The sequence below is a fragment of the Colletes latitarsis genome, chromosome 14 (genome assembly GCF_051014445.1).
Source record: "Colletes latitarsis isolate SP2378_abdomen chromosome 14, iyColLati1, whole genome shotgun sequence".
In the NCBI taxonomy this organism is placed as follows: domain Eukaryota; kingdom Metazoa; phylum Arthropoda; class Insecta; order Hymenoptera; family Colletidae; genus Colletes; species Colletes latitarsis.
Window position 1 is genome coordinate 20,677,056 of NC_135147.1, and position 21,480 is coordinate 20,698,535.

The 21,480-nt window shown below is 37.4% G+C and overlaps 3 protein-coding genes across 7 annotated transcripts; 1 reads left to right on the forward strand and 2 right to left on the reverse strand.

The window, feature by feature from the left end:
* Positions 1-391: 391 nt before the first annotated feature.
* On the forward strand, positions 392-4,037 carry LOC143350419 (dnaJ protein homolog 1). 2 transcript variants are annotated; one of them, XM_076782562.1, is made up of 3 exons: positions 392-595; positions 653-853; positions 2,036-4,037. In XM_076782562.1, exon 3 carries the CDS (start codon positions 2,047-2,049, stop codon positions 3,106-3,108), a length of 1,062 nt encoding a protein of 353 aa, XP_076638677.1. In that variant the 5' UTR covers positions 392-595; positions 653-853; positions 2,036-2,046; the 3' UTR covers positions 3,109-4,037. The 2 variants fall into 2 exon arrangements, with proteins under 2 accessions (XP_076638677.1, XP_076638676.1); XM_076782561.1 differs by lacking the exon at positions 653-853 and having other exon boundaries at positions 395-595.
* Positions 4,038-6,876: 2,839 nt separating this feature from the next.
* Positions 6,877-10,259, reverse strand: Stl (ADAMTS metallopeptidase stall). The gene is made up of 4 exons (XM_076781368.1): positions 9,925-10,259; positions 9,596-9,808; positions 8,747-9,516; positions 6,877-8,630 (listed from the first exon to the last, which is right to left on the reverse strand). Exons 1-4 carry the CDS (start codon positions 10,039-10,041, stop codon positions 7,454-7,456), a joined length of 2,277 nt encoding a protein of 758 aa, XP_076637483.1. The 5' UTR covers positions 10,042-10,259; the 3' UTR covers positions 6,877-7,453.
* A 133-nt stretch (positions 10,260-10,392) lies between these two features.
* Positions 10,393-20,415, reverse strand: Gpp (DOT1 like histone lysine methyltransferase grappa). Of its 4 annotated transcripts, none has more exons than XM_076781365.1 (12): positions 19,794-20,415; positions 18,597-18,776; positions 18,166-18,492; positions 17,805-18,072; positions 17,274-17,725; positions 17,044-17,210; positions 16,505-16,973; positions 15,617-16,240; positions 15,029-15,453; positions 14,708-14,941; positions 14,382-14,632; positions 10,393-12,847 (listed from the first exon to the last, which is right to left on the reverse strand). In XM_076781365.1, the coding sequence occupies exons 1-12, from the start codon at positions 19,869-19,871 to the stop codon at positions 12,408-12,410; spliced, it is 3,915 nt and encodes a 1,304-aa protein (XP_076637480.1). In that variant the 5' UTR covers positions 19,872-20,415; the 3' UTR covers positions 10,393-12,407. The 4 variants fall into 4 exon arrangements, 3 of the variants coding, with proteins under 3 accessions (XP_076637480.1, XP_076637479.1, XP_076637482.1); XR_013081001.1 differs by adding an exon at positions 13,625-13,774 and having other exon boundaries at positions 12,710-12,847; positions 17,044-17,725; XM_076781364.1 differs by having other exon boundaries at positions 17,044-17,725; positions 19,794-20,414.
* Between the last annotated feature and the right edge of the window lie 1,065 nt (positions 20,416-21,480).

Sequence of the window (21,480 nt, forward strand, 5' to 3'; positions counted from 1 at the left end):
TTTACGCTTTTCAGCATCTTCAAATTGCTCAGTCACAGTGTAAACATATATGCATGCACAGAATTCTTAATGCCTACAATATATGTTCACCCAGTATATATCAATACAATACTCGGCTAAGTTCAGGTTGTACCAAAAACAATACTTCTGTTCCTTTCTTCTACATTCCAGCAATGTTTATTCAAAATTATAATTCTCTAATATCAAAATATTAATCTGTCCCATAAGTATAATTTTAACGTACTATTCCTTTATGGTGTATCGATGTTGCGTTTTGTATAACGCGCGCATGATTGCCGGTTATGTTTTCGATCTATAATCAAGAGTTGGGCTCCTGACGTCATCGAATAAGCGCTACGGAACTGCCGTCGACCCATTCTCGAAAGTTCCGGAAGCCACTAGAAGGAAAGTTTGTATATATGGACTGCGCAGCTTGCGCGACACTTTAGTACGTGACGAGAAGTGTTAAATGTTGTTTCGACCTATCTGTCAGAAGCGAACATATCGTTGATTTTCATAATATTTCGAAAGAGCTTAGTGAATTCAGTGCCAATTGGATTTTGTTATTTGTCAAGCAATCGCTGAAAAAACAGCAGTAAGTATCGAATGAAAATTGTGTACTATAGCTCTACACGAACTCGGATTCTGTCAGATGTTCACAGGGGGGAAAAAATGGGCGGCCCGTTGTGAGGAGTTGTTCTCGTACATTCGTCGCGTTATTTTACGAGAGAGAAATTTTCAAGGTGGAGATCAGCACAGCCATCGTGGACACGGTTGAATTTATTTTTACGCTGCTCGATATCGTTGTACGCCTGTAGGAACGGACACTCATCATTGCCAGAAATAGATATCGGTGAGATTCATACGTAGGTGTGCGTTAGAGAGATATCCATGCCTCTTTTCTCAAGAATATGCGAAAAAAAAATGGCAGATCGTTGGCATTATCGCGTTCGGTATCCCCGTGCCATTACTCCACCTGTGCCTCGATTATCGTCTCGTATTCCGTTGCCTTTAACGAGTTTAATTTATTGCCGAAAATTACCCGTTAACGTTAGCATTCAAAAACGGCGATTTCCAAATCTTCTCGAGTGCATAGAATCACGTAGTCTCGCAAGTAATTATTTTTCCAATTGCAAAAGGCGTACGTCGTCTAATAACAACGTTACGAATAATCGCTTCATGGCAAAGTTTCCGTATCACTCAAATATATTTAAGTAACAGATTAGATTTGTTGAAACGATCTCTTTTGGAAATTTCCTGTATTAAGAGTTGGTAAACTTCGTTTCTGTGCTAATTGCACTACACGACAATCGTGCACTTCGTAATGTAAAATAGTACCGACGATTAAAAATCCTGTGATTGAGAGTCGTGTGCGCAAATAAAAGAATATTTCCGTGTGATCGCGTAAAGGTAATCCGTGTAAAATGAAAAAAGGTTCTTTATGCTGTGACGTCGAAGTCGTACTTGAAACTTCTGAAAGAGCTATACTTCTATGGCCACGTTGCGTTAAACGATGTTTCCCAAACCGTCGATGTAGAACACTGCATAGATTCTCGAAAAATGTTCTTGTAATGATGTAATAACATTCCGGTTAGGACACGTAATAGCGTGCGTATTACGATCGCGATATGTACCGTATAGTTTCGAATAAAATCGATTAATTTTATGGCTAGTGCTTTTCTGGAAAAAAAATGCGACAGCGAAGCGCCTTATATGTATATCTGACAGAACTGGCCGCGGTTTAATAGGAAACAATTTATGTAGATTGAAATAAGTGCACATCATTGAACCAACATGATAATTTGAAGGGATACTATAAAAAGAGATTAATCAAACGTAATTTAACAATCATAAGGAAAACTGAAAATAATTTTTGTACAATAATGTAAATTTCATGTACTTAAAATATTTAGAAATAACAAAATATACTTGGACCATTGAAAATCTTTCTTATACTTTATTTGTTTTCATTTAGATATGTAAATTTAAACAAAAAGTATTATATTAATTTTATATTTTGTTTGATCTGTTATAGATTAATTACCAATGGGGAAAGATTATTATAAGATATTAGGCATAACCAAAACTGCCACAGACGATGAGATCAAGAAAGCATACAGAAAGCTGGCTTTAAAATATCATCCTGATAAGAACAGAAGTGCAGATGCAGAAGAAAAGTTTAAAGAAATAGCAGAGGCTTATGAAGTGCTTTCTGATGCTAAGAAGAGAGATGTCTATGATACATATGGAGAAGAGGGCCTGAAAGGTGAAGCTGGATCAGCAAGACATGGAGGTGGTCCAACATACAGTTTCCACGGCGATCCAAAAGCAACATTTGCTCAATTCTTTGGTTCTGCTAGCCCCTTCCAAAACTTCTTTGAGTTTGGTAACCCTATAGGAAACAGGGTATTCTGTTTCCATGATGATGATATGGACATAGATGATCCACTTGGTTTGGGAGTTGGGCCTCAGCATCAAAGTTCTCAAGGTGGTGCCTTCAGATCGCATTCATTCAATTTTGTGGGGCCTACCTCCACCAAAGGAGGTGGCAAAGATCGTGCTCAAGATCCTGCTATAGAACATGATTTATGTATCACTTTGGAAGAGATTCTACGTGGTTGTACAAAGAAAATGAAAATCTCTAGGAGGGTTGTACAACCTGATGGCACTACAAGGAAAGAAGACAAAGTTCTTACAATTAATGTAAAGCCAGGGTGGAAGGCTGGTACCAAGATCACTTTCCAAAGAGAAGGTGACCAAGGCCGTGGAAAAGTTCCAGCAGATATTGTTTTTATCATTAGAGACAAGCCACATCCTCTATTTAGAAGAGAAGGCAGCGATATAAGATACCCTTGCAAGATGAGTTTAAAACAAGCTCTTTGTGGTACTGTCATTGAAGTTCCTACGCTTACTGGCGAAAAAATCACTTTAAATCTGACAAGGGAAATTGTTAAACCTAATTTGGTCAAGAGGATTCAAGGGCATGGCCTACCATTCCCAAAAGAACCATCAAGAAAAGGCGACCTTCTAGTTTCATTCGACATCAAATTTCCTGAATCATTATCGCAAAGTGCTAAGGACATATTGTATGATACTCTGCCAAATTGAACATGAAATTGAAAGGAAAGTATATGGATAATTGTCATCACAACGACAGTTCTCTAATCGTCCCAATTGACGAGAGTAAACACTCGTGTACGTTCTAGTACATAATATGTGGTTAGAGAGCTGTGAATAATAATTGTTGAGGCGAAGTAAATAATTTTATCTCATAGTTAGGAAAAATGTGATTTACACATTAGTCAGATGTAAAAATCAATTTTTTGATTTGAATTTTGGCAAGGCTTGTTTTCGTTAGAATATAAAACGAAAAATAAAGAAAAGAAAAGTTGCTTTTGTAGTACAATGGAATGTACTTTGCCTCTACATGCGGGAAAAATGATCCTAAATACTGACTAAGATTAAATATATTACATTAAGTTATGCGATTTAACAGTAAGAGTCTGTTACCGTACAACTCCGTGATCACGGTTTAATTAATTTGTTCATTATGTACATTCAGAGTATGTATTCTGTATGCATCTTGAGTAAACGAGTGTATGCCTGTGAACATATACGTGGTATATAAGTATTGCGTTGATAGTGTAAATGTGATACGTATGTTCGTCTTGTACGAGTGATAATATCTGCTGAAATATGACAAATTGAGCCACCGTCATTGTGTTCAAATCATTACACATTATTTCTTTTTTCATCCATATATCGTTACTCAATTGTTTAATAACATAAATAAATATACGTAGTAACAAATTTAGAGGAATAGTATTTAAGCATTCAAAAAAAGCTCATAAATCTCATTATTGTTCATATTTACAATGGATAGTGGCACAGTTTGTTACATGGACGCAGACGTGCGTATAAACAAATAATTATTTGTAATATCGAGCTGATTGTTTTCTTATGTCACGCGTCTTCTTAATTTTAACGGTTGGTTAATTATTTGTACGTTAAAATAATATCGATACAATTAAGTTATATGATCTGTATTTTTATTTGATCCTTTTGTCTCTTGATTCGCTCCTACGCTGGATATAACATCGGGACACTCCTAAAATAGACACCGAAGTAGGTGACGTCATCATCCTATCTCCCGAGATACTTTCACACACTACTGCATGGCGAAACAGTAGAATTTCAGTGCAAATACGTGGGCGCATGTTTATATAAAATTATATACTCTCCATTTTTATACGTCTTGTATACATACAATTCACTGGAATTACGACATCTAAATCTATATTGTACCGTACAAAGCGAATAAGAGATTACATAATAACTCGGAGCAAACAGAAATAGGTGGAAATTACAAAAATAATATGCATGTATTGACTCCGTACAATCAATTTCAATTCCAAAAATTGCTTAATAGAAATACGTGTAAATAATTATATACGTTGCAACCATTTGTAAAATTATAATTGAGTCTAAAAAAAATTGAAACTCGTACGGGCATATGAACAATAAAAGCAAATTCTATCGAAGTTTTCTTTTTAATTTCAAATAACAGATACGGTTTTATATTATGATCTCGTCAATTCTCGACGTGCTCTTTGTTCTTGACAGAGATGCCAGACGAAGCCTCGGGTGCACTGGGGACACCTCATTCCACTTTCTCACACTATGACAGATCACGTGTACGTGAGCTCGTAGAGTTTCGGAGAGTCGACAAAGGCAAACTGACACATGCTCTCTTTTTCGATTCTCCGAAGCTGCCCGAAGTAATTTAGGACCGCCTCGTGGGAGTCGAGAGAGAAAGGCTCACATTTGCCTTCTCGCTCTTAACAACTGAAATCCGACTTCCGTCTACGGCATACGATTCGGAATCTCGACTGCCCAGGTATTTTTACTTGCCCTTCCTAGAGTTCATTACTGAACTCTGCAAATTACTCCTGGTTTCTATTTGCCGCTGATGACCTCTGATGACCAGTGCTAACAAAAGTACAGAACTCCCGACAACTTTTGACACCATACAACGACTGTTACTGACTGCTCCAGATTACTGCTTGCCTCTGCTGGACTCTGCTGACCATCGCTTATATTTCTGACAACCTATAACGATTACTACTGACTTCTGCTAACCTCTGTTGGTCTTTGCTGATCTCTGTCAGCGTGTGCTTGGCTCTGCTGAACTTTCCTGGCCTCTGCCGAACGCTACTGACCACTGCAGGTATTTCTGATAATGTATAACGATTAATACTTACTACTGCATGCCCCTACAAGTCTCTGCTTGCCTTGCAGGTTTCTGTTTGCCTGTGCATGCCTTTGCTGGCCTCTGCTGAACACTGTTGACCACCCCTGATGCTTCTGACATCGTATAACAATTACTATATGCTACTATTCGCCCCTGGTGATCTCTGCTTGCCACTGCTGACCTCTGCTGACCACCGTTTATATTTCTGGCAACGTACAACGATTACTACTGGCTACTGGTACCCTATGCTGACCTCTGCCAACATCTCCCGACGTCAGCTAACCATCACTGACCATCGTTGACCACTGCTGACCGTTGCTGACAAATTGTGACACGATGTAATATAATATAATATGTTTATATGTATTAATGTGTTGTATAATGTAAATCTATGGCAATAAATGATATAATTTCAAAGAATTCTATGTGTTCTCATCATTTTTACCCTTCTCTTCCTATCGAAATCATTCCCTTAGTTATAAGATACTCCGAATCTTTTAAAATTTTCTAAGTTCCCCGGAAAGATTTCAAATTTCCCGCCGCCAGGAATTTTTGCGAATTCCTGGAAATGACGTCATTACGTAATATTACGTAATATTACGTAACATTATATAATTTGTGCCGAAAAATTCCGACCGGAGAAATTTTAAAGGGCTATTACGTAATATTACATAATGTTACGTAATATTACGTAATTTTTGCCGAAAAATTCAGGCCAGAATTTTAGCCGCTGCCTGAAACTTCTTAGAAATTTCAGGGACTCCGAGAAGTTTCAGGGACGCCGGTAAGTTTCAGGGATCGGAGAATTTTCAGGAATTCTTAGAAATGACGTCATTTCCAGGAATTCGTAGAAATTCCTGGCGGCGGGAAATTTGGAGAGGGAAAGAGGGGTAAAAAATGATGAGAATACATAGAATTCTTTGAAATTATATCATTTATTGCCATAGATTTACATTATACAAAACTTTAATACATATAAACATATTATATTATATTACATCATGTCACAAGTTGTCAGCAACGGTCAGCAGTGGTCAGCGATGGTCAGCTGACGTCGGGAGATGTTGGCAGAGGCTAGCTTAGGTCGGGAGATGCTGGCAGAGGTCAGCAGAGGCTGGCAGTAGCCAGTAGTAATCGTTGTACGTTGCCAGAAATATAAGCGGTGGTCAGCAGTGGTCAGCAGCGGTCAGCAGAGGCCAACGGAGGCCAGCAGAGGCATGCAGAGGCAAGTAGAGTCCAGCAGGGGCAAGCAGTAACAAGTAGTAATCGTTATAAGTTGTCGGAAGCATCAGGGGTGGTCAGCTGTGGTCAGCAGAGGCTAGCAGTGGCAAGCAGTAGCAAGCAGAGTCCAGCAGGGGCAGGCAGTAGCAAGTTGTCATCGTTATACGTTGTCAGAAGTATCAGGAGTGGTCAGTAGCGGGCAGCTGAGTCCAGCGGAGGCAGGCAGAAGTCAGTAGTAATCGTTATACGTTGTCAGAAATATAAGCGATGGTCAGTAGAGGCCAACAGAGGCCAGCAGAAGCCAGCGGAGGACAGCGGAGACCAGCAGTGGCAAGCAGAGACCAGTAGGAGCAAGCAGTAGGAAGTAATAATCGTTATACGTTGTTAGAAATATCAGCAGTGGTAAGCAGTAGTAAACAATGGTCAGCAGAGCCCAACGGAGGCTAACAGAGGCCCCATTTCACACAATTTTTTTCATTATGATATTTTGTTTGTGTGAGTCTATATAGTCAAAAAGTAAAAATGCCTGGGCAGTCAAGATTCCAAATCGTATATCGTATGCTGTTGACGTGAGGTCGGATTTCAATTGTTCAAGAACGAGGCGGCAAATGGAAGCCTTCCTCTCTCGACTCCCACGAGATGGTCCGAAATTACTTCGGGCAGCTTCGGAGAATCGAAAAAGAGGGCATGTGTCAGTTTGCCTTTGTCGACTCTCCGAAACTCTACGAACTCACGTACGCGTGATCTGGCATAGTGTGAGAAAGTGGGATGAGGTGTCACCGGTGCACCCGGGGCGCTGTCTGGCATCTCTGGTTCATGATTGAAAAAGGTTGAACGTCACGCGATAGGAAAGTTTCTAACGGGGCCAAACGATTTCGTGCAGTAGAGAGTACTTAAAGGAAACAAGCGAATATTTTGCATGGGAATTAGAAAAGAAATTCGCGCTAATATTGGTACATATCATCGACGTTACTTTCTCAGTTAATATTGTGCATCGAAGACGATCTCCTGCGGTGGCTTCGTTAACTCTATGTAATCTTTATCGATCCATTCATCCTCGTCCGATGGAAATCCAATAGCGTGCGACAGAGAGGTCAAGAGTGGCAAACCGTCCAGTCCCAAACTGTGATATTTAATCACCTGATCGTCGAAACTAAGACCATTAGGATGGGCGTTCTGGGGCCCAAATTCGATATCGTCGTGCTGATGGTTTTTCAGGAGCGTTTTCTCAGAACGAAAATTCTCCGGCAGACAATGATGCTGCTGACAAAAATAATTTTGTCCCTCCTCGGTGTGACACCATGTCCCATCTGGAAAGTATGGGTCAAGGCCAAGGTCGTTTAATTCCACACGCGGTGTGTAATAAGACGCTATGTCTTTTCGACGACAGAATATAGCGCAAGCCATCCACAGTCTTTCGGGCTCGTGTGGTGCCTGGAGACCGCCACCATTGCCGTCCAATTCTGGCAATCTTTCGCTGAATTCGGTGCATCTCAACGTTGCAAATTCGTCGATGCTCCTACGTTTCTTTTTGCAAAGCCTATCGTCTTTGCACAGCACTACGTCGTAATGTAATCCTCGACAACCGGTGTCCGTATTTTTGGGAATTGGACTATTGCAAAATCGTCGTCTGACCTGCGCACCGGTGGATTTTAGGAGACATGCACTACTACAGGGTCCTAATTTCCAATCACTCCACCCTCCTGGTCGAACAAGGGGCCCGTTTGTTCCCGAAAAAATCTGTAAAGCGTTCTTACACTCACCGCCGCGGCATTCCTTCCCTGGGGCGCATAAGGTTCCATCTAACGCTGGTCCAGCAAAGTAATAACCGCTCCTATGCGGTGTCTTGCACTGCAACGATTCGCAAGCTCTGTATAAGGTCACGACTGCAGCATCCTTATCACGTAGGAGTACTTCGCACTGTTTCTTTGCGGTCCATTCTCTACCCGGTAGATTGAAAAATCGCGTATGATCGAGTCGGTTACTTGTTTGAGAAGATGGCCTGTTTGTGAGACACGGCTTCTTGTAGGAAAGTGTTTGCGCTACGTCGCGGCTACATTCTGACCAAACTGTCTCATCGTTCGTACCTCTGCTGGGAGACATTATATAGCCATCCTTGGGGCACGGATTGCCCGTCGAATCGTGATGCATTCCTAAGCTTTTCAAGAAAAAAAAAAATACATTTGTGAATTTCATTTAAATGCGGTAGTTTGTACAGAAATTACATGAAATTGATATCAACAAAAAATATACACATGGTATTTATTCACTTACTTATGACCAATTTCATGAGCAGCTATGTAGACGGATGTAAAACCCGCCGACGGGTATGGTTTTTTAAACTGATTGGTAACACCCAATTCAGCAATAACGCAAGAATATTGATCGATGCAGATTCCGCCTACCGTTGCAAGTCCCATAGTAGCATTGTTTTTTCGTCCAGCCTCCATAACGTAGAAATCCAAACCGGAAATGTACAAACCCATATCCCAGTGATTGGGATAATACTCGTTCGGAGGATTCCGTTTCTTGGCATAATTACAAAACGAGTTCAACAAGTTGCTCCTGTCTCCATCAAAATGTGGTAGATCGCGTGGTTGCTTCACCATAATCTCTAGTCTCACGAGAGAAATGTCAATTATAACTCCTAATGTTGGATGATGATAAATCGCTTGTACGCCGTTTATATAAGCTAGCAGCATGTCGCGTATTTGTTCATCGTTTCTGTCGAAGAAAGGCGAGAAGAGATTGTAGCCAGGCTCGTCGAAGAAAACTGCCAACTCCAATGTCAGAGTATCGCTCGATTTCTTCGGTCTTGGCTCTTTGAATAGCTCTCCATTCAGATCCGTGTTTATTTCATTGTGTTTGTACCAACTCGGTTCGTTGCCCCAAGATATAGAAGGCGCGTGTGCTCTCTTGACAATATGTGGCTCTCCTAAAGATTCCGAACGTTGTCTGACACGATGATCGTTAAAAAACGAGATCTCCTGGTTTTGAAGCGGCATAATTTCTAACGTGACGTTGTCCAAAAAGACGAGACCACGCTGCGACGAGAAAGAGTATCGTTTTACGAAACATCTTTCTTTGTAACGATCTTATTTACTGTTGGATCAAGATACTGACCATGCCACCTTCTTTGCAGAGACTTATGGCCGCTGAACTGAAGTCATTCCTGTGAAGATAATGACAAGGCGCGGGTTTATCGAGTTCCGGTAATTCTTCCATGTAGTCTTCATCGATGTACTTCCAAACTTGAAACTGAGGTGCTGTGATTTTGTCGTTCCTATGTAACGTTAACTCGACAAATCGATCGAAAGCCTTAAAACTTAGTGGTACCTGTAATTTTTTTATATAAGTATTGAAATATAACAATAAATCACGAATACCCTTGTATGTTCAATCTAACCATTACAATATTAATATTTTATTAATGGACTGCAATATACGTCTACCTCTGTACTGTCTTCTGTATTCCATAACGGTAACAAAACGATTTCGGTGTTCTGTGCGTCTTGTCCGTATACCACGCACAGTAAAACTAATAATATAATTTCAAACATGAAGGCCATATTTCGCGCTTTGAATTTCAAGTTCAAGTGCTCAAAGGAATGACAAACTTGTTCTTATATATGCGTGTGGGTGCATACGCATTGCATAACCCGTATGTCATTTATCTTTTGCAAAAACGTACACAATATACGGTGCATGCTGGCACCTGTATTACAAATGTCGTTGACACCAAGGTTTCTATGAATTAACAATATTTTACGATCAATGTATAATGTGCATAGAGGAAATGCAATTCACAGAAAGATATAAATTTTGTTGATTACGTACACATACATTAGCTATTATAGACGATATTTTTTAACTATATATAATGCATAATATTGTCATGGAACGGTTAAAAATATAATAAATTAAGATAAAAATGTAGTATATTTTAATGCATTAGTTACTCGATGTACAAAACAGATATCGTATGAAATATAATCTGTTCAGGTAGAACTTTGTACTTTGTTAGATACTGTTTACATCTGTTTTTTTTTTCATTTCTATAAAATCGTATTGTACGATAATTACTAGCAATTCTCAACATTATTCTCTCACGCCGTAAATGAATAAATACCTAAACGAAACTAGCTTCTTTACAAGAAAAGTGTTAGTGTATATGGATGAAGATTAACACAATTGTGTAACATCATAATAAACTTCTTTCCCCCGATGATATACGCTTAAAAATGTATCCTATTGTTCTATGCTGAATTCGAATACCTATAAAGTGCTGAAACAATTTGATTAAAAAAATGTTGTCACAATACAATCGACGATTCTCAACATACAGTGATTAAGATTTGAAATCGAAAATGATGTATTATTGTAAATGGAAGGTAAGAATGAAAGAGAAAATATGCTTATTACAAAAACCTTAGTATTAAAATATTTCAATAAAAACAATAAATAATAATCATGATCAATAATAAAATTAATAGAAGATTCGGCAGTGTATATAACACGCTAAACTTGGCAGGTGCCTACATCGTGATTAATTATATGCATTAATGTATACGGGGGATTATTAAATAATTTGATAATTAATTACAATTATATACGGCGCGCCGATCGAATTCATTTTTTTACAAGGTCATTGCTGACGGTTGCTCGGTGGTTTCTTTACAATTTTCCGATACCCTATATACGACACAATGACTAAAAAATCTTTTATACATAGACGCGCGTGTTCGATGACGCGTTGCATCTATTTACAAATTTGTTTCGAATTTACCAGCGGGATTTCCGAGTCCGATCCAAACCGCTGGAAAAATCTAATCGATACTCGCAGAGATCATTCTTTGGATATTCTGCACAATCTCACAAACAAAGTGGGTAAATTTGTGCCCCAAAAAAAAAAAAAAAAGAAACGAATTAGATTTAACTTCCGATGAAATGACTATCCTTTGCCGTCTGTCGTCATAACTTTCTATGAGCAACAGTGAACACTTCAATATACAATCTTCCAGAAACGATGGAAGATTATAGAATCGCGTATAAAATTTGCAGCGAATATTTGCTACGAACACACGTAGGTTTTGGTAGCTTCTTTCCACTTTTTTTTTTTTTTTTTGTTTGTTTACCAACTAATATCAGCTGCAACATCCATAATATATGGCACACTCTTTACACAGCACACCTTTAACGCCTACCACATTACACATGTAACAGTCATGTACCATAATTACAGACGCGCATTACAAGCCGTTCACTTTTTCAGGGAATATAATCTCTATGATATATAGCAAATATTTATGAAGGCAAACACATTCTCACCGTATGCCATATATCGAATCAATAATGATTATCCTCTAAATTGTTTTTTTTTCTCACCAAAAAATGTAATAGCTAATAATATTAAGTTAAATTACTTATCAGTGAGTAATGTATAACAATGCGTTTTACATTCCCTTGACCATCCACTTTTCAATATACGCGTGTATACGGCTAAATATTAAATAGATTCTTTACCATTGAAATACCAACTTCAATTTCGCAGTACATTTAGCCTCATAATGTTTCTCATTAAATAAATATATTTTTCGACAATGATATACGAGAAGAAAAAATTATCGAGCTCTCAAATTCAGCTAAAATGTTGCATCATATTTTGTCATCGCAAAATAGGACGAATCAACTCAAACACTAATTGCGTTTGAATTAAGCGTGCAATGTACTGCAACATTGTACATGTTCAATGATTAAAAATTATTTCAACCATACTATAAGGAGCAGGGAGAAGGAGGGGAGGGGGCAATAACATTTCTATTATCAAAAGAAACGATATATCATCCGCAACCGGCATTTTCAATTCTGCAAACCTAACAATCGTAAGAGAAATCGTTAAAAGCTTCAGATTCAAAGTTACAGTATAAAAAGTAGATTAAGATTGTTCGTCATTCGAAGGCCACTGTCCTGAATGATTCCAATCCCAATCCTTGCCTTTAGGACGAAACTTACTGGTGCCTCCAGAGTTATTCCAATCTCTATGAAAAAACTTTTTCTTAAAATGGTGTCGTTCAGGATCTGGTTGCCGTTGATATTTTAGAGGCACTGAAGACGCGGCGCTGCTTGTGTTACTGTTGGAGGGATTCGGTGGGCGAGGGCTGGTCGGTGAAGGTGTGCGAGGAGGTCCCAGCGCTTCGTCGGGCGAAGGGATCACAGGTGGTGGTCCCGTTACAGTACTATCTGATCCTAAACCACTGTCCGGACTTGTATTCACTCCCTCTGTGGATCTTCTTCGCTTGTCTAGTTCAGTAGAAGCAAATGCAACCAGTCTATCAAATCCAGAACTAATACGGTCTTGCCAATCTGCCTCTCCATCTGCAAAAAAAGGGTTCACTTAACCACTATACCGCTTATGCATTGTTAGACTGCATAAGGAATTTTCATAAAAATAAGCCAAAAACCCTTTTAAATTATAGTATGTGTAATTTTGTATAAATATATTCGAATATGTCTGTACATGTACACGTGTACGTGTTAAAGTATTAGTGTTAAAGTATAAAAATTATGAATACACGAGGAAACTAGTATAAAATAATACGTGTTTTAATAATATAATGAGGAACCACGTTGGAAGAAGAGGGAAAGTTACAAAATTTGACTATGTAGTTAGTAAATGTGATTAACAAACTATGATTATATAAGAACTAATAAATACGTGTATGTGTCCGTGTAAAGTATATTTTAATATTTACTTCATTGTTTTTTGCACAGCATGTACAAATACTCAATGAAATAAATACTATGTTAATCGCATTTAATACAATATAATTTCATGCAAAAAAGCATGCACTAAAATTACAAAAACCCATTAACTAAAATACAATGTTTTTATTTAAATATTTCATGCTTTACTTGTTTTCAGGTTTTATATATGCACGAGTATGCTGTAAATGTTAAACAACTTTATTTGAGTCTGGCTTATTTTCATGGAAATATTTTGACTAACATTTTATACTTTTTTTTGTGCACATTAACTGTATCTTTGGCTAAAATATACTAAGAAAATTTAGATCTTCATTTGTTGAATGGTTGTAATAACGATAATAAAAAAAGGAAAAAAAAATTTTGAACAACCCCTGTGGGACAACTCACCAGCAACCACGAACCAACCCACAGGCAGCCGTACTTTTTGATTTCTCCCTCTGATTTGTGTCTCAATCTCTAATAAAACAAGCTTCAAGGGTTGTGAGTGAGATTGAGTATGTGACAGACAGAGCTAACCAACAAACAGCTACAGTGCATCTAACAAATACAGCAAACAACAACAAAAATAAATATAAATAAAGATCAGGTACCAGCTCCATAAGATAAGGTAAACCATAGATAACAATCTTAAACCATTAGTGCATAAAAAATAATGAAAGATGCATAGCAGAAACTAATACAACAGTGTTTATGAAGATAAAGCAAAGTGTTTAGTAAAAGGTTCGTATAGTAAAAGGTATAAAAGAGTATTTATCAGTAGAATCAATAAAATCATATTTTTGGTGTATGGTAGGATCAAACTACTATTAACAAGGTAAACGTGAAATGTACAATATTATATTTTAACTCGCTTCATAAATTTGAAGATGTTTAATCTATTCTTAGATTGGTAATGTGCATTGCCAAGTTGAGTATTATCCAAATCTGTTTATCCTTTATTCATAAATGCAACATTGAAGATATAAATATGCTTTATTTATGTGTTTTTAACGATTTTTAACATTTACATTTTTTTTTTTTAGCCAATACAGGAAGCATATTTGACAACTTGAACGAGTACATTCCAAAGCATTTCCTAATATAATACTCTGACAGAACGTGTGATAGGAGGTATAAAATACAAATATGGAATTGTCCGGCTTACCATCGTCGCCAATACCATTTCGCTGCCTTTGTGTTGTCATTTGGGGTTCATCGACTAATGGAGTAGATGTATTAGAGTGTGGTTCTACAAGAGGACTTAATGGCGCTCCGCTTGTGCTTATTGATGACACGACTGCTTCTGTTTTCACTGACATCGAAGGCTGAGACTGACAAATGGCGGTTACAATACCATTTGTTGTTGTACTGCCATTACTGTTGCTACTGGTTGCGTATCGAGGATATGGTTGAAATCTATTACAAAATAAATGCGTGTAAAAATAAATATCAATTCCAAAATGTAAAAAAGAAAAAAAAAGAACTCCATACCTTCTACTTGTAGAAAGTATCGATTCGGGTTTCGTGTTGTGATTATTTAGTATACGGGCATGTAAAGACGCTGCTAGTCCTTCTACTGGCAAAAGTTCACCATTCGATGCAGCCTGCGATGAGTGCAATGACGGTGGGGGATGGGTCTGTGCAATAGACTGGGAAGGATTGTCAGAAAAGTACGATTCATGATAAGGTTTAATGTCTGCACGAGGTAACTGAACCGGCGTATATCTAGACAGAAAAAGATATTTACATTATAATACCATATTAGACTGTATATAAAAATAATTATTGTTGCATAAGCATAGTATATAATACCTTTGCGGTTGCGTTACTGGAGTGAATAATACAGACGATCTTGAAGTAGCGGTTGTGCATGTTGAAACTGCAGAAGATGTTGGTGCGTAACTTGCGACATGCGCGAGGGTTGATAAACCAGCATCACCTTCTGCGCTAGCTGGTCTGCTAATAGGAGAATATACAGTTTCTGGTCTTATCATCGCACTCATATCAACGGCTGCATTTATTATTGATTGATTGGATATTTCTAAAGTCCTTTCTATCTCTCCGCTGACCAAATCGCCGATCGTCCTAGTGCCGAGCAATCCATTTCCTCCTGCTACAATACGATTGTCATGACTCGATTGCCTGGAGTCGATTGTTGGCCTATCAGAGGGTGTTAAGTGAGATGAAAGACGTTCTTGAGAGAGATGACGGCGAAGTGCTAACTTTGCAGGTGAAACCTACAATGTAAGTATAAATGATATTTATTCGTATGTTATCGTTAAATTTATTGTTGAGAGCATGATTTCCAAAGGGTAATTGAAACATGAATTTGGGTTTCAAGTAATGATAATATTATAGAAATAAAAAAAAATATTAAATTCCTGATATCACTAACATTACCTGTGTATAATCAGGAGTAGCAACGTTTTGTGGTAATGCAATACGTTTTCTATCTGGTTCAGTCTGATTTTGTAATTGCACCTGTAACTGCATTTGCTGTTGCTTATTTCTATTTTGTTGATCTTCGTTCAAGACACTTGTAATTATACTTTTTAATCTATCTTCGAAGTTTGCGACCCTGGGCGGTTCCTGAGTTCTATTTGCCGTTTCTTTATTATTCGTCTGTGGTTGCGAGGATGAAATAGACGACGAAGTAGTAGAAAAGCTAAGAGATGCTTGTGGCAGTCTGGTCCTAGAATTGCTACTTGTACTAGTATTTTGTCTACTTAACATACGACCAGCTTCTATTTGTCTGCCTGTTTCCAAAATTTTTTGCGCTAGTATTTCTGGATTATTCTCTTGTATCTTTCCAATGTCAGGAACATCGGGCCATTCTTGTGATCTAGATCGTCCTTCTCTACTCTTTCGCGTCGATCCACTTTTTCCATTTTGCTGTTGATGATGATGTTGATTTTGCGAATGTTTAGAGCCTATTACTTCTCTTTGCTGTTGAGCAATAGCAGCAACTTGTTTCTCGCTGCTTGCCCTTTCTAAAACATTCAACTCGTGTTCCAGTTTGGACACCTGTAAAGTCAATATTTAAATTATATATCTAAACACACGCTTCATTATATAAGAATTTTATACAGGTTGATACTAGGGACTGGGATTTCGCGATAATACAACAAATTGATATAAGAAAGAGTTTAAAACCATAATAGAAAGCTGTCTTTTGATATAATTTTTTTTTTTTTATAAGTGAAAACATTTTAGCAAATTATAGCATTTTGTTTAGAAAAAAGTTGTAATTTATTGCAATTTCTAGAATTACCTTGTATAAATACTAACCTGACAATGCAATCTTTTACGATGAGATAGAGTTGCGGATATTTCTTTCAGTATGTAATCCTGGAGCGGTTGTGGTGGATTTGATATGCCGTTTGCACTTGAGAGATTGTTATATTTCTCTTGCAATTCTTGATGTCTAAGTGCAGTCAACCTTGATTGCTCACTTTCCATGGATGCAACTTGGGCCTGTAATTTACTTGCTTTTGCTTGCAATTGTTTATGTCTAAGAACTATTTCCTTAGCTTTTGCAAGTAAATCTCCAGGTGATGTAGCATTTATACCTAATTCTGTCATTCTTGCTTTCAAAAGAGCTACACTATCATCAATTAATACTTTTATCTGTTTTTCTAATTGTGCTGCTCTTGATTGTAGCTTTGAATTTCTTTCTCTTTCTTTTGCAATATCTGTATTGACCGATACTCTATACTGAGGAGTTCTCATTGATTCTAACATGAGCATAAATTGGTCCCTGTAAAAAAATACTTATTGTATAACAAATTTTTCTATAGATACATGTCATATTACAAAAACAAACATACCTGTACAAATCCAAAAGTATTTGTAAAGCATATGGAGTAGCGGACGGAGCAGGTGGTATACTAAGTTCTTCGTGTACAGAGGTGGAATGTGACTGCAAAGAGAGCGATAATGACGATAGCTGTTGATCCACGCAACCAGGCGCGGGCGGTGGTTTTTTCCCCAGAGCCTGTGGAGATGTACTAAGTAGTGTTTGACTATGCAGCAAGTCCAGGCCAGAAATATTAATTACTTTCTTGGGCTTAGACTTTTTCACACCTCTTCCTCTCTGTCTTCCGCCTCTAGCTGGAGGTCTTGTAATACTGTTGGTCTTTCGATTTAATTTTCTACGAATTTTGTTTGGTTGTCGACGATTTTTAATGTTATTTTCATCTACATCTGAATCGCTATTTGTCCCTTGCTGTTCCGAATGATTTGGACTATCTAACTGCCTCGAAAGGTCTCGTTTGGCTCTATCACCTCTTTCTCCTCTATTTGTAACCTTATTATTACTGCTGGCAGTGTTACTTATCACAGAATCAGAGTTTTCATCGCCACCTTGTTTATTATTCTTTAAACGATGGAAATAACGTTCCAACTTGGTACGGTCAATTACATGCAAATAATAAGACACTGGTTTACCAGTCCAAGAGACAGAACCTTTCAGAGGTGACATTTCTGAAACATGCATTATCGTACCGATATCTGCAATTGAAAAGCTAAAATTACATCTATGAACTTTTCACAAATAGTTTTATTTATTTTCAAAAACGAAATACATTACCACTAAGATTTCTGTCTGTTATGCGAAAATTAAGGGGGCAAAATGATTTTGACGATACTATGCGTGCACCATCCCGTAAATCAGCAAATCGTTCTTTCAGTTGATGATCCACCGTTGGACCAAATGCAAAATTATTAACAAACACAATTGTAGCTCCGGTAATACTTTCACGGTGTTCGTCAGCTAAAAAATCACCTTTTACCAAACGATAGTCGCCGCATCTTTTTCCGTACCAATTCAACCATTTACGAAAGTTTATTTCCATACTCTAATATTTGACAAAAATAAGAGAATTGTACATGTAAAAATCTTGTAATTGATTGAATTAAACCATCAGAAACATGTTAGAAAAATGTCATACTTGTGCATATTTTGATGGTACATCAGCTCTTTCAACCCCAATACAAATTTTACATAATGTTGCTGCTGCCATTTGAAGAACCACTTGACCAACTCCAGATCCCAAATCAACAAATACATCATCCTCTGTTACATCGATCTGATCGATCATTTGACACACAAGCTCATAACTGGTTTCTCCATACACTTCTGGTGAAAATGGTTCATATTGATTTAATTTATCTGGTTCAACTACAGCTTGATTATACGTCTGCTGAAGTATATGTCGTAATAAACCTCGGCTGGGACGTTTATTTAGCCTCTGTGATGGTAAACTAGTGCCCTTTTCCTGCATTCAATTAATTTGAAAATGTTAAAACAATTAATTACATTAAAATAACATCGAGTTATTGTTAGGACATTAGTTTCTTACATTACATATATTGTACTCACCAACTGAACTAAACTATCAATTGCTCTATTAAATTTATCGCATAAACCTTTCATACTTTCAAAGTCCCTTGTGTCATATTCGCAAAGTATGTTATTTTCTAATGGTAATTTTAAATCTGGTAAATCTTCACAAACCCATCGCATTGTTTCAACAACATCAAGTGCACCATCGTGACGATCCTATAATTAATAAATAAATAAAGCTTTAAATACCAAATGTAATATAATGGTAGTATTTGTAAAACTATTCTCAAAGTATGATTATTTCAACTATAAAAGTAAAAACATTTTTGTAAACAAAAAGGTAAATTCTGTTTAACTTGAATTACTTTAATGTAATGCCATTCAATATTTTTACACCAGAAGTAAAACTTTTCTCTTGTATATAGTTTGAAGAAGATGTTCCAGAGGAAGGAGCTATAAATGAAGGTCAAGTTATATACTACTCAAAATTTATAACATGCTATAAAATGTACCTCTGCTTTCCTGACATTTCTTACTGTTATAAATCACTGTTCCTGAATTTACAATACAGATTTACTTAGTACTCATTTGGATTCCCAAGTTCATAAAAAAAAATATTTTTAAACATACAATCAAATATTTATTTTATGAGAAATATATAATAATAAATTAATTTATTTATATAAAGAAGTGTACTTTAATGTGGATAATAATATTATGACAATAGGGAGTTATTTTTTAGGACATATTCGTGTAATAAAAAAATAAAATTTATAAAAAAAATGATTTATTAGTACTTTATTTTATTTATAACGAATTAAAATTGAAAATATAATAACCTATTTACTATTTCAAAGGCATATTTTTGTCCAACTCTGTTGCCTTTTGATCCCACTCTTATATATACATATACATACGCATTGTATAGAACACACAATTAATATTCGCCTACATAGATACTCGTTAACGATAAACACGGCAACCAGGATACAAGAATTTGAAATGTATTGTCGTTTCTAAGTAAAAAAAACGTGACAGCGTGACAAAGTGACGGAGGAAAAAATTTGCGTTTCACGATGGATGTACGATCAGCTGTGAGAATCGGGATAAACGACAGGGTCGTACACGCCAGACCTTCGAGTTGAATATACATATATATATACATATATCGTATACATGTAGCGGACACAATAACCGCGGGTCGGGTGCAATTAACGAAAATAATGTACTCACAGATCCGGATCCAGAGGTGAGGGGCCATTGATAGACGATTGGTTCTGCTCCGGCTGGCGAGTGCAGGCGCAGCTCCATTTTAACAGGGCCGTCGTCCTCGTCCCCGTCGTCGTCGCCGTCCACTTCTTTGGCCAAGCGTTTTCTCTGTAAGCCCAGCTCAGGGTCGTGTGACGTAACCACTCAGATCAACTGTTCGGTGGAGGATCGTGGTCTGCTCGTCCTCCCGTCACTAGGACACTACCACCACGTAGACGACGCTCGTGGACCCCCCCGCTCCTCGGTTACCTGCCCGGACATGAAAAAGACACGAAGGGGGCCACCTCCAGCGACCGTCAACTCACGAGGATGAACGTCGCAGCCGTGAAGGAGAGCATCCAACTTCGACGCGACGATGGGGCTGGCCAAAGGGGCACGCCAAAACGGCCACCAGGAACACGGAACACGAGGCGCACAACAGAAAAACACTGACAGACTATTGTGCTGCTCGGGAAACAGCGGTTTGGGGGGGGATGACGATATCAAAACATGGCGTCATGCCTCTTCCTTCTACCGTATCGTGCTTGTGCGGCAGCACATCCGGGTGTTCCGCGCCAACTTATCTTATTGCGCATGCGTTTCGGGAACACCCGGTGACACGGATTTGTGCCATATGAGGGGAATATCACCAGCTTCGACTACCCCTTCTCCTTTGTAGCATGCAACTCGGTCTCGCGCGCCAAGGCGCTTCATGACTGCGTAACATCGATGCGCAGAAGCGTCTATCGCTGATCGTATGACCGAGTAACTTTCACCATATGAAAAATCTAACGATGATGCGAGTAATGTACCTATCTAGGATAAGTTACATAAATCGCTATAAAATAATAATACTCTGTCAATAGCTTATAATATGTAAAGACTAAAAAAGGTTATCAATTGACAGATGACACTTTTATTTATTAAATACATATTCCGTTGTATTTTTTAGAGTCAATTCCAAACAGCAAATTTTAAAGCTCCGTAATTTTTGTTAAAAATATCCGTACACTTATTTAGAAAAAATGCATTTTCAAGCTTAAAGCCCGAACTTCTAAATAAGAAATCGAAAATAGTTAAGACTATCCATTCCGGTTCTTGAAGTAGTTATGGAGAACCGTTAGTCGGAATAACTGTTACAGATAATTGAAAAAATTTAATTTAATTCATATGTTATCATGTAGTATGATGTTTGTTCACATAATCTATTATAAATTTTGTATAAATAAACGAATTTGTATAAACAAATAATTAACCAATCTTTTTAGCAAAACATTTCTTTTTTATATACTGTATAACTTCATTGCGATACATCTCAAGTAATTAATGTTAATGTCATAAATTAGATTTTGTGTCAAAACAACTAAATACAAGTTTTTTAATGGTTTTCATACATTCCTCAGACTTATTCGAATGCTTCGCTTCCTGTAAATATACTTACGTTCTTATGAAAACATGTATTAAACTTTTGAGGGATAAAACGATGGCCACAGATTGCCTATACAAAATTATATGTATATTGCTACTCCTACACAACTATTTACATATTACATAGTAATAGATGAAATTGATTGAACGTATCAGAAGGTGAAACAGGTTGAAGTCACACCGCCATGCGTTTAACGGTATAATTTTTATGCATTTCTAAGTTGTGCAGCCATCAAGAACTTTG

Excerpts from the sequence above, each read along its gene's own strand:
- LOC143350419 (XM_076782562.1), top strand. The coding sequence starts at position 2,047 with ATGGGGAAAGATTATTATAAGATATTAGGCATAACCAAAACTGCCACA.
- Stl (XM_076781368.1), bottom strand. The coding sequence starts at position 10,041 with ATGGCCTTCATGTTTGAAATTATATTATTAGTTTTACTGTGCGTGGTA. Across the intron at positions 9,809-9,924 it reads ATACAGAAGACAGTACAGAG|GTACCACTAAGTTTTAAGGC; the intron begins GTAGACGTATAT and ends AAAAAATTACAG. Across the intron at positions 8,631-8,746 it reads GCTCATGAAATTGGTCATAA|CTTAGGAATGCATCACGATT; the intron begins GTAAGTGAATAA and ends TTTCTTGAAAAG.
- Gpp (XM_076781364.1), bottom strand. The coding sequence starts at position 19,871 with ATGGAGCTGCGCCTGCACTCGCCAGCCGGAGCAGAACCAATCGTCTAT. Across the intron at positions 14,942-15,028 it reads CCAGTAACGCAACCGCAAAG|ATATACGCCGGTTCAGTTAC; the intron begins GTATTATATACT and ends TTTTCTGTCTAG. Across the intron at positions 14,633-14,707 it reads ATACTTTCTACAAGTAGAAG|ATTTCAACCATATCCTCGAT; the intron begins GTATGGAGTTCT and ends ATTTTGTAATAG.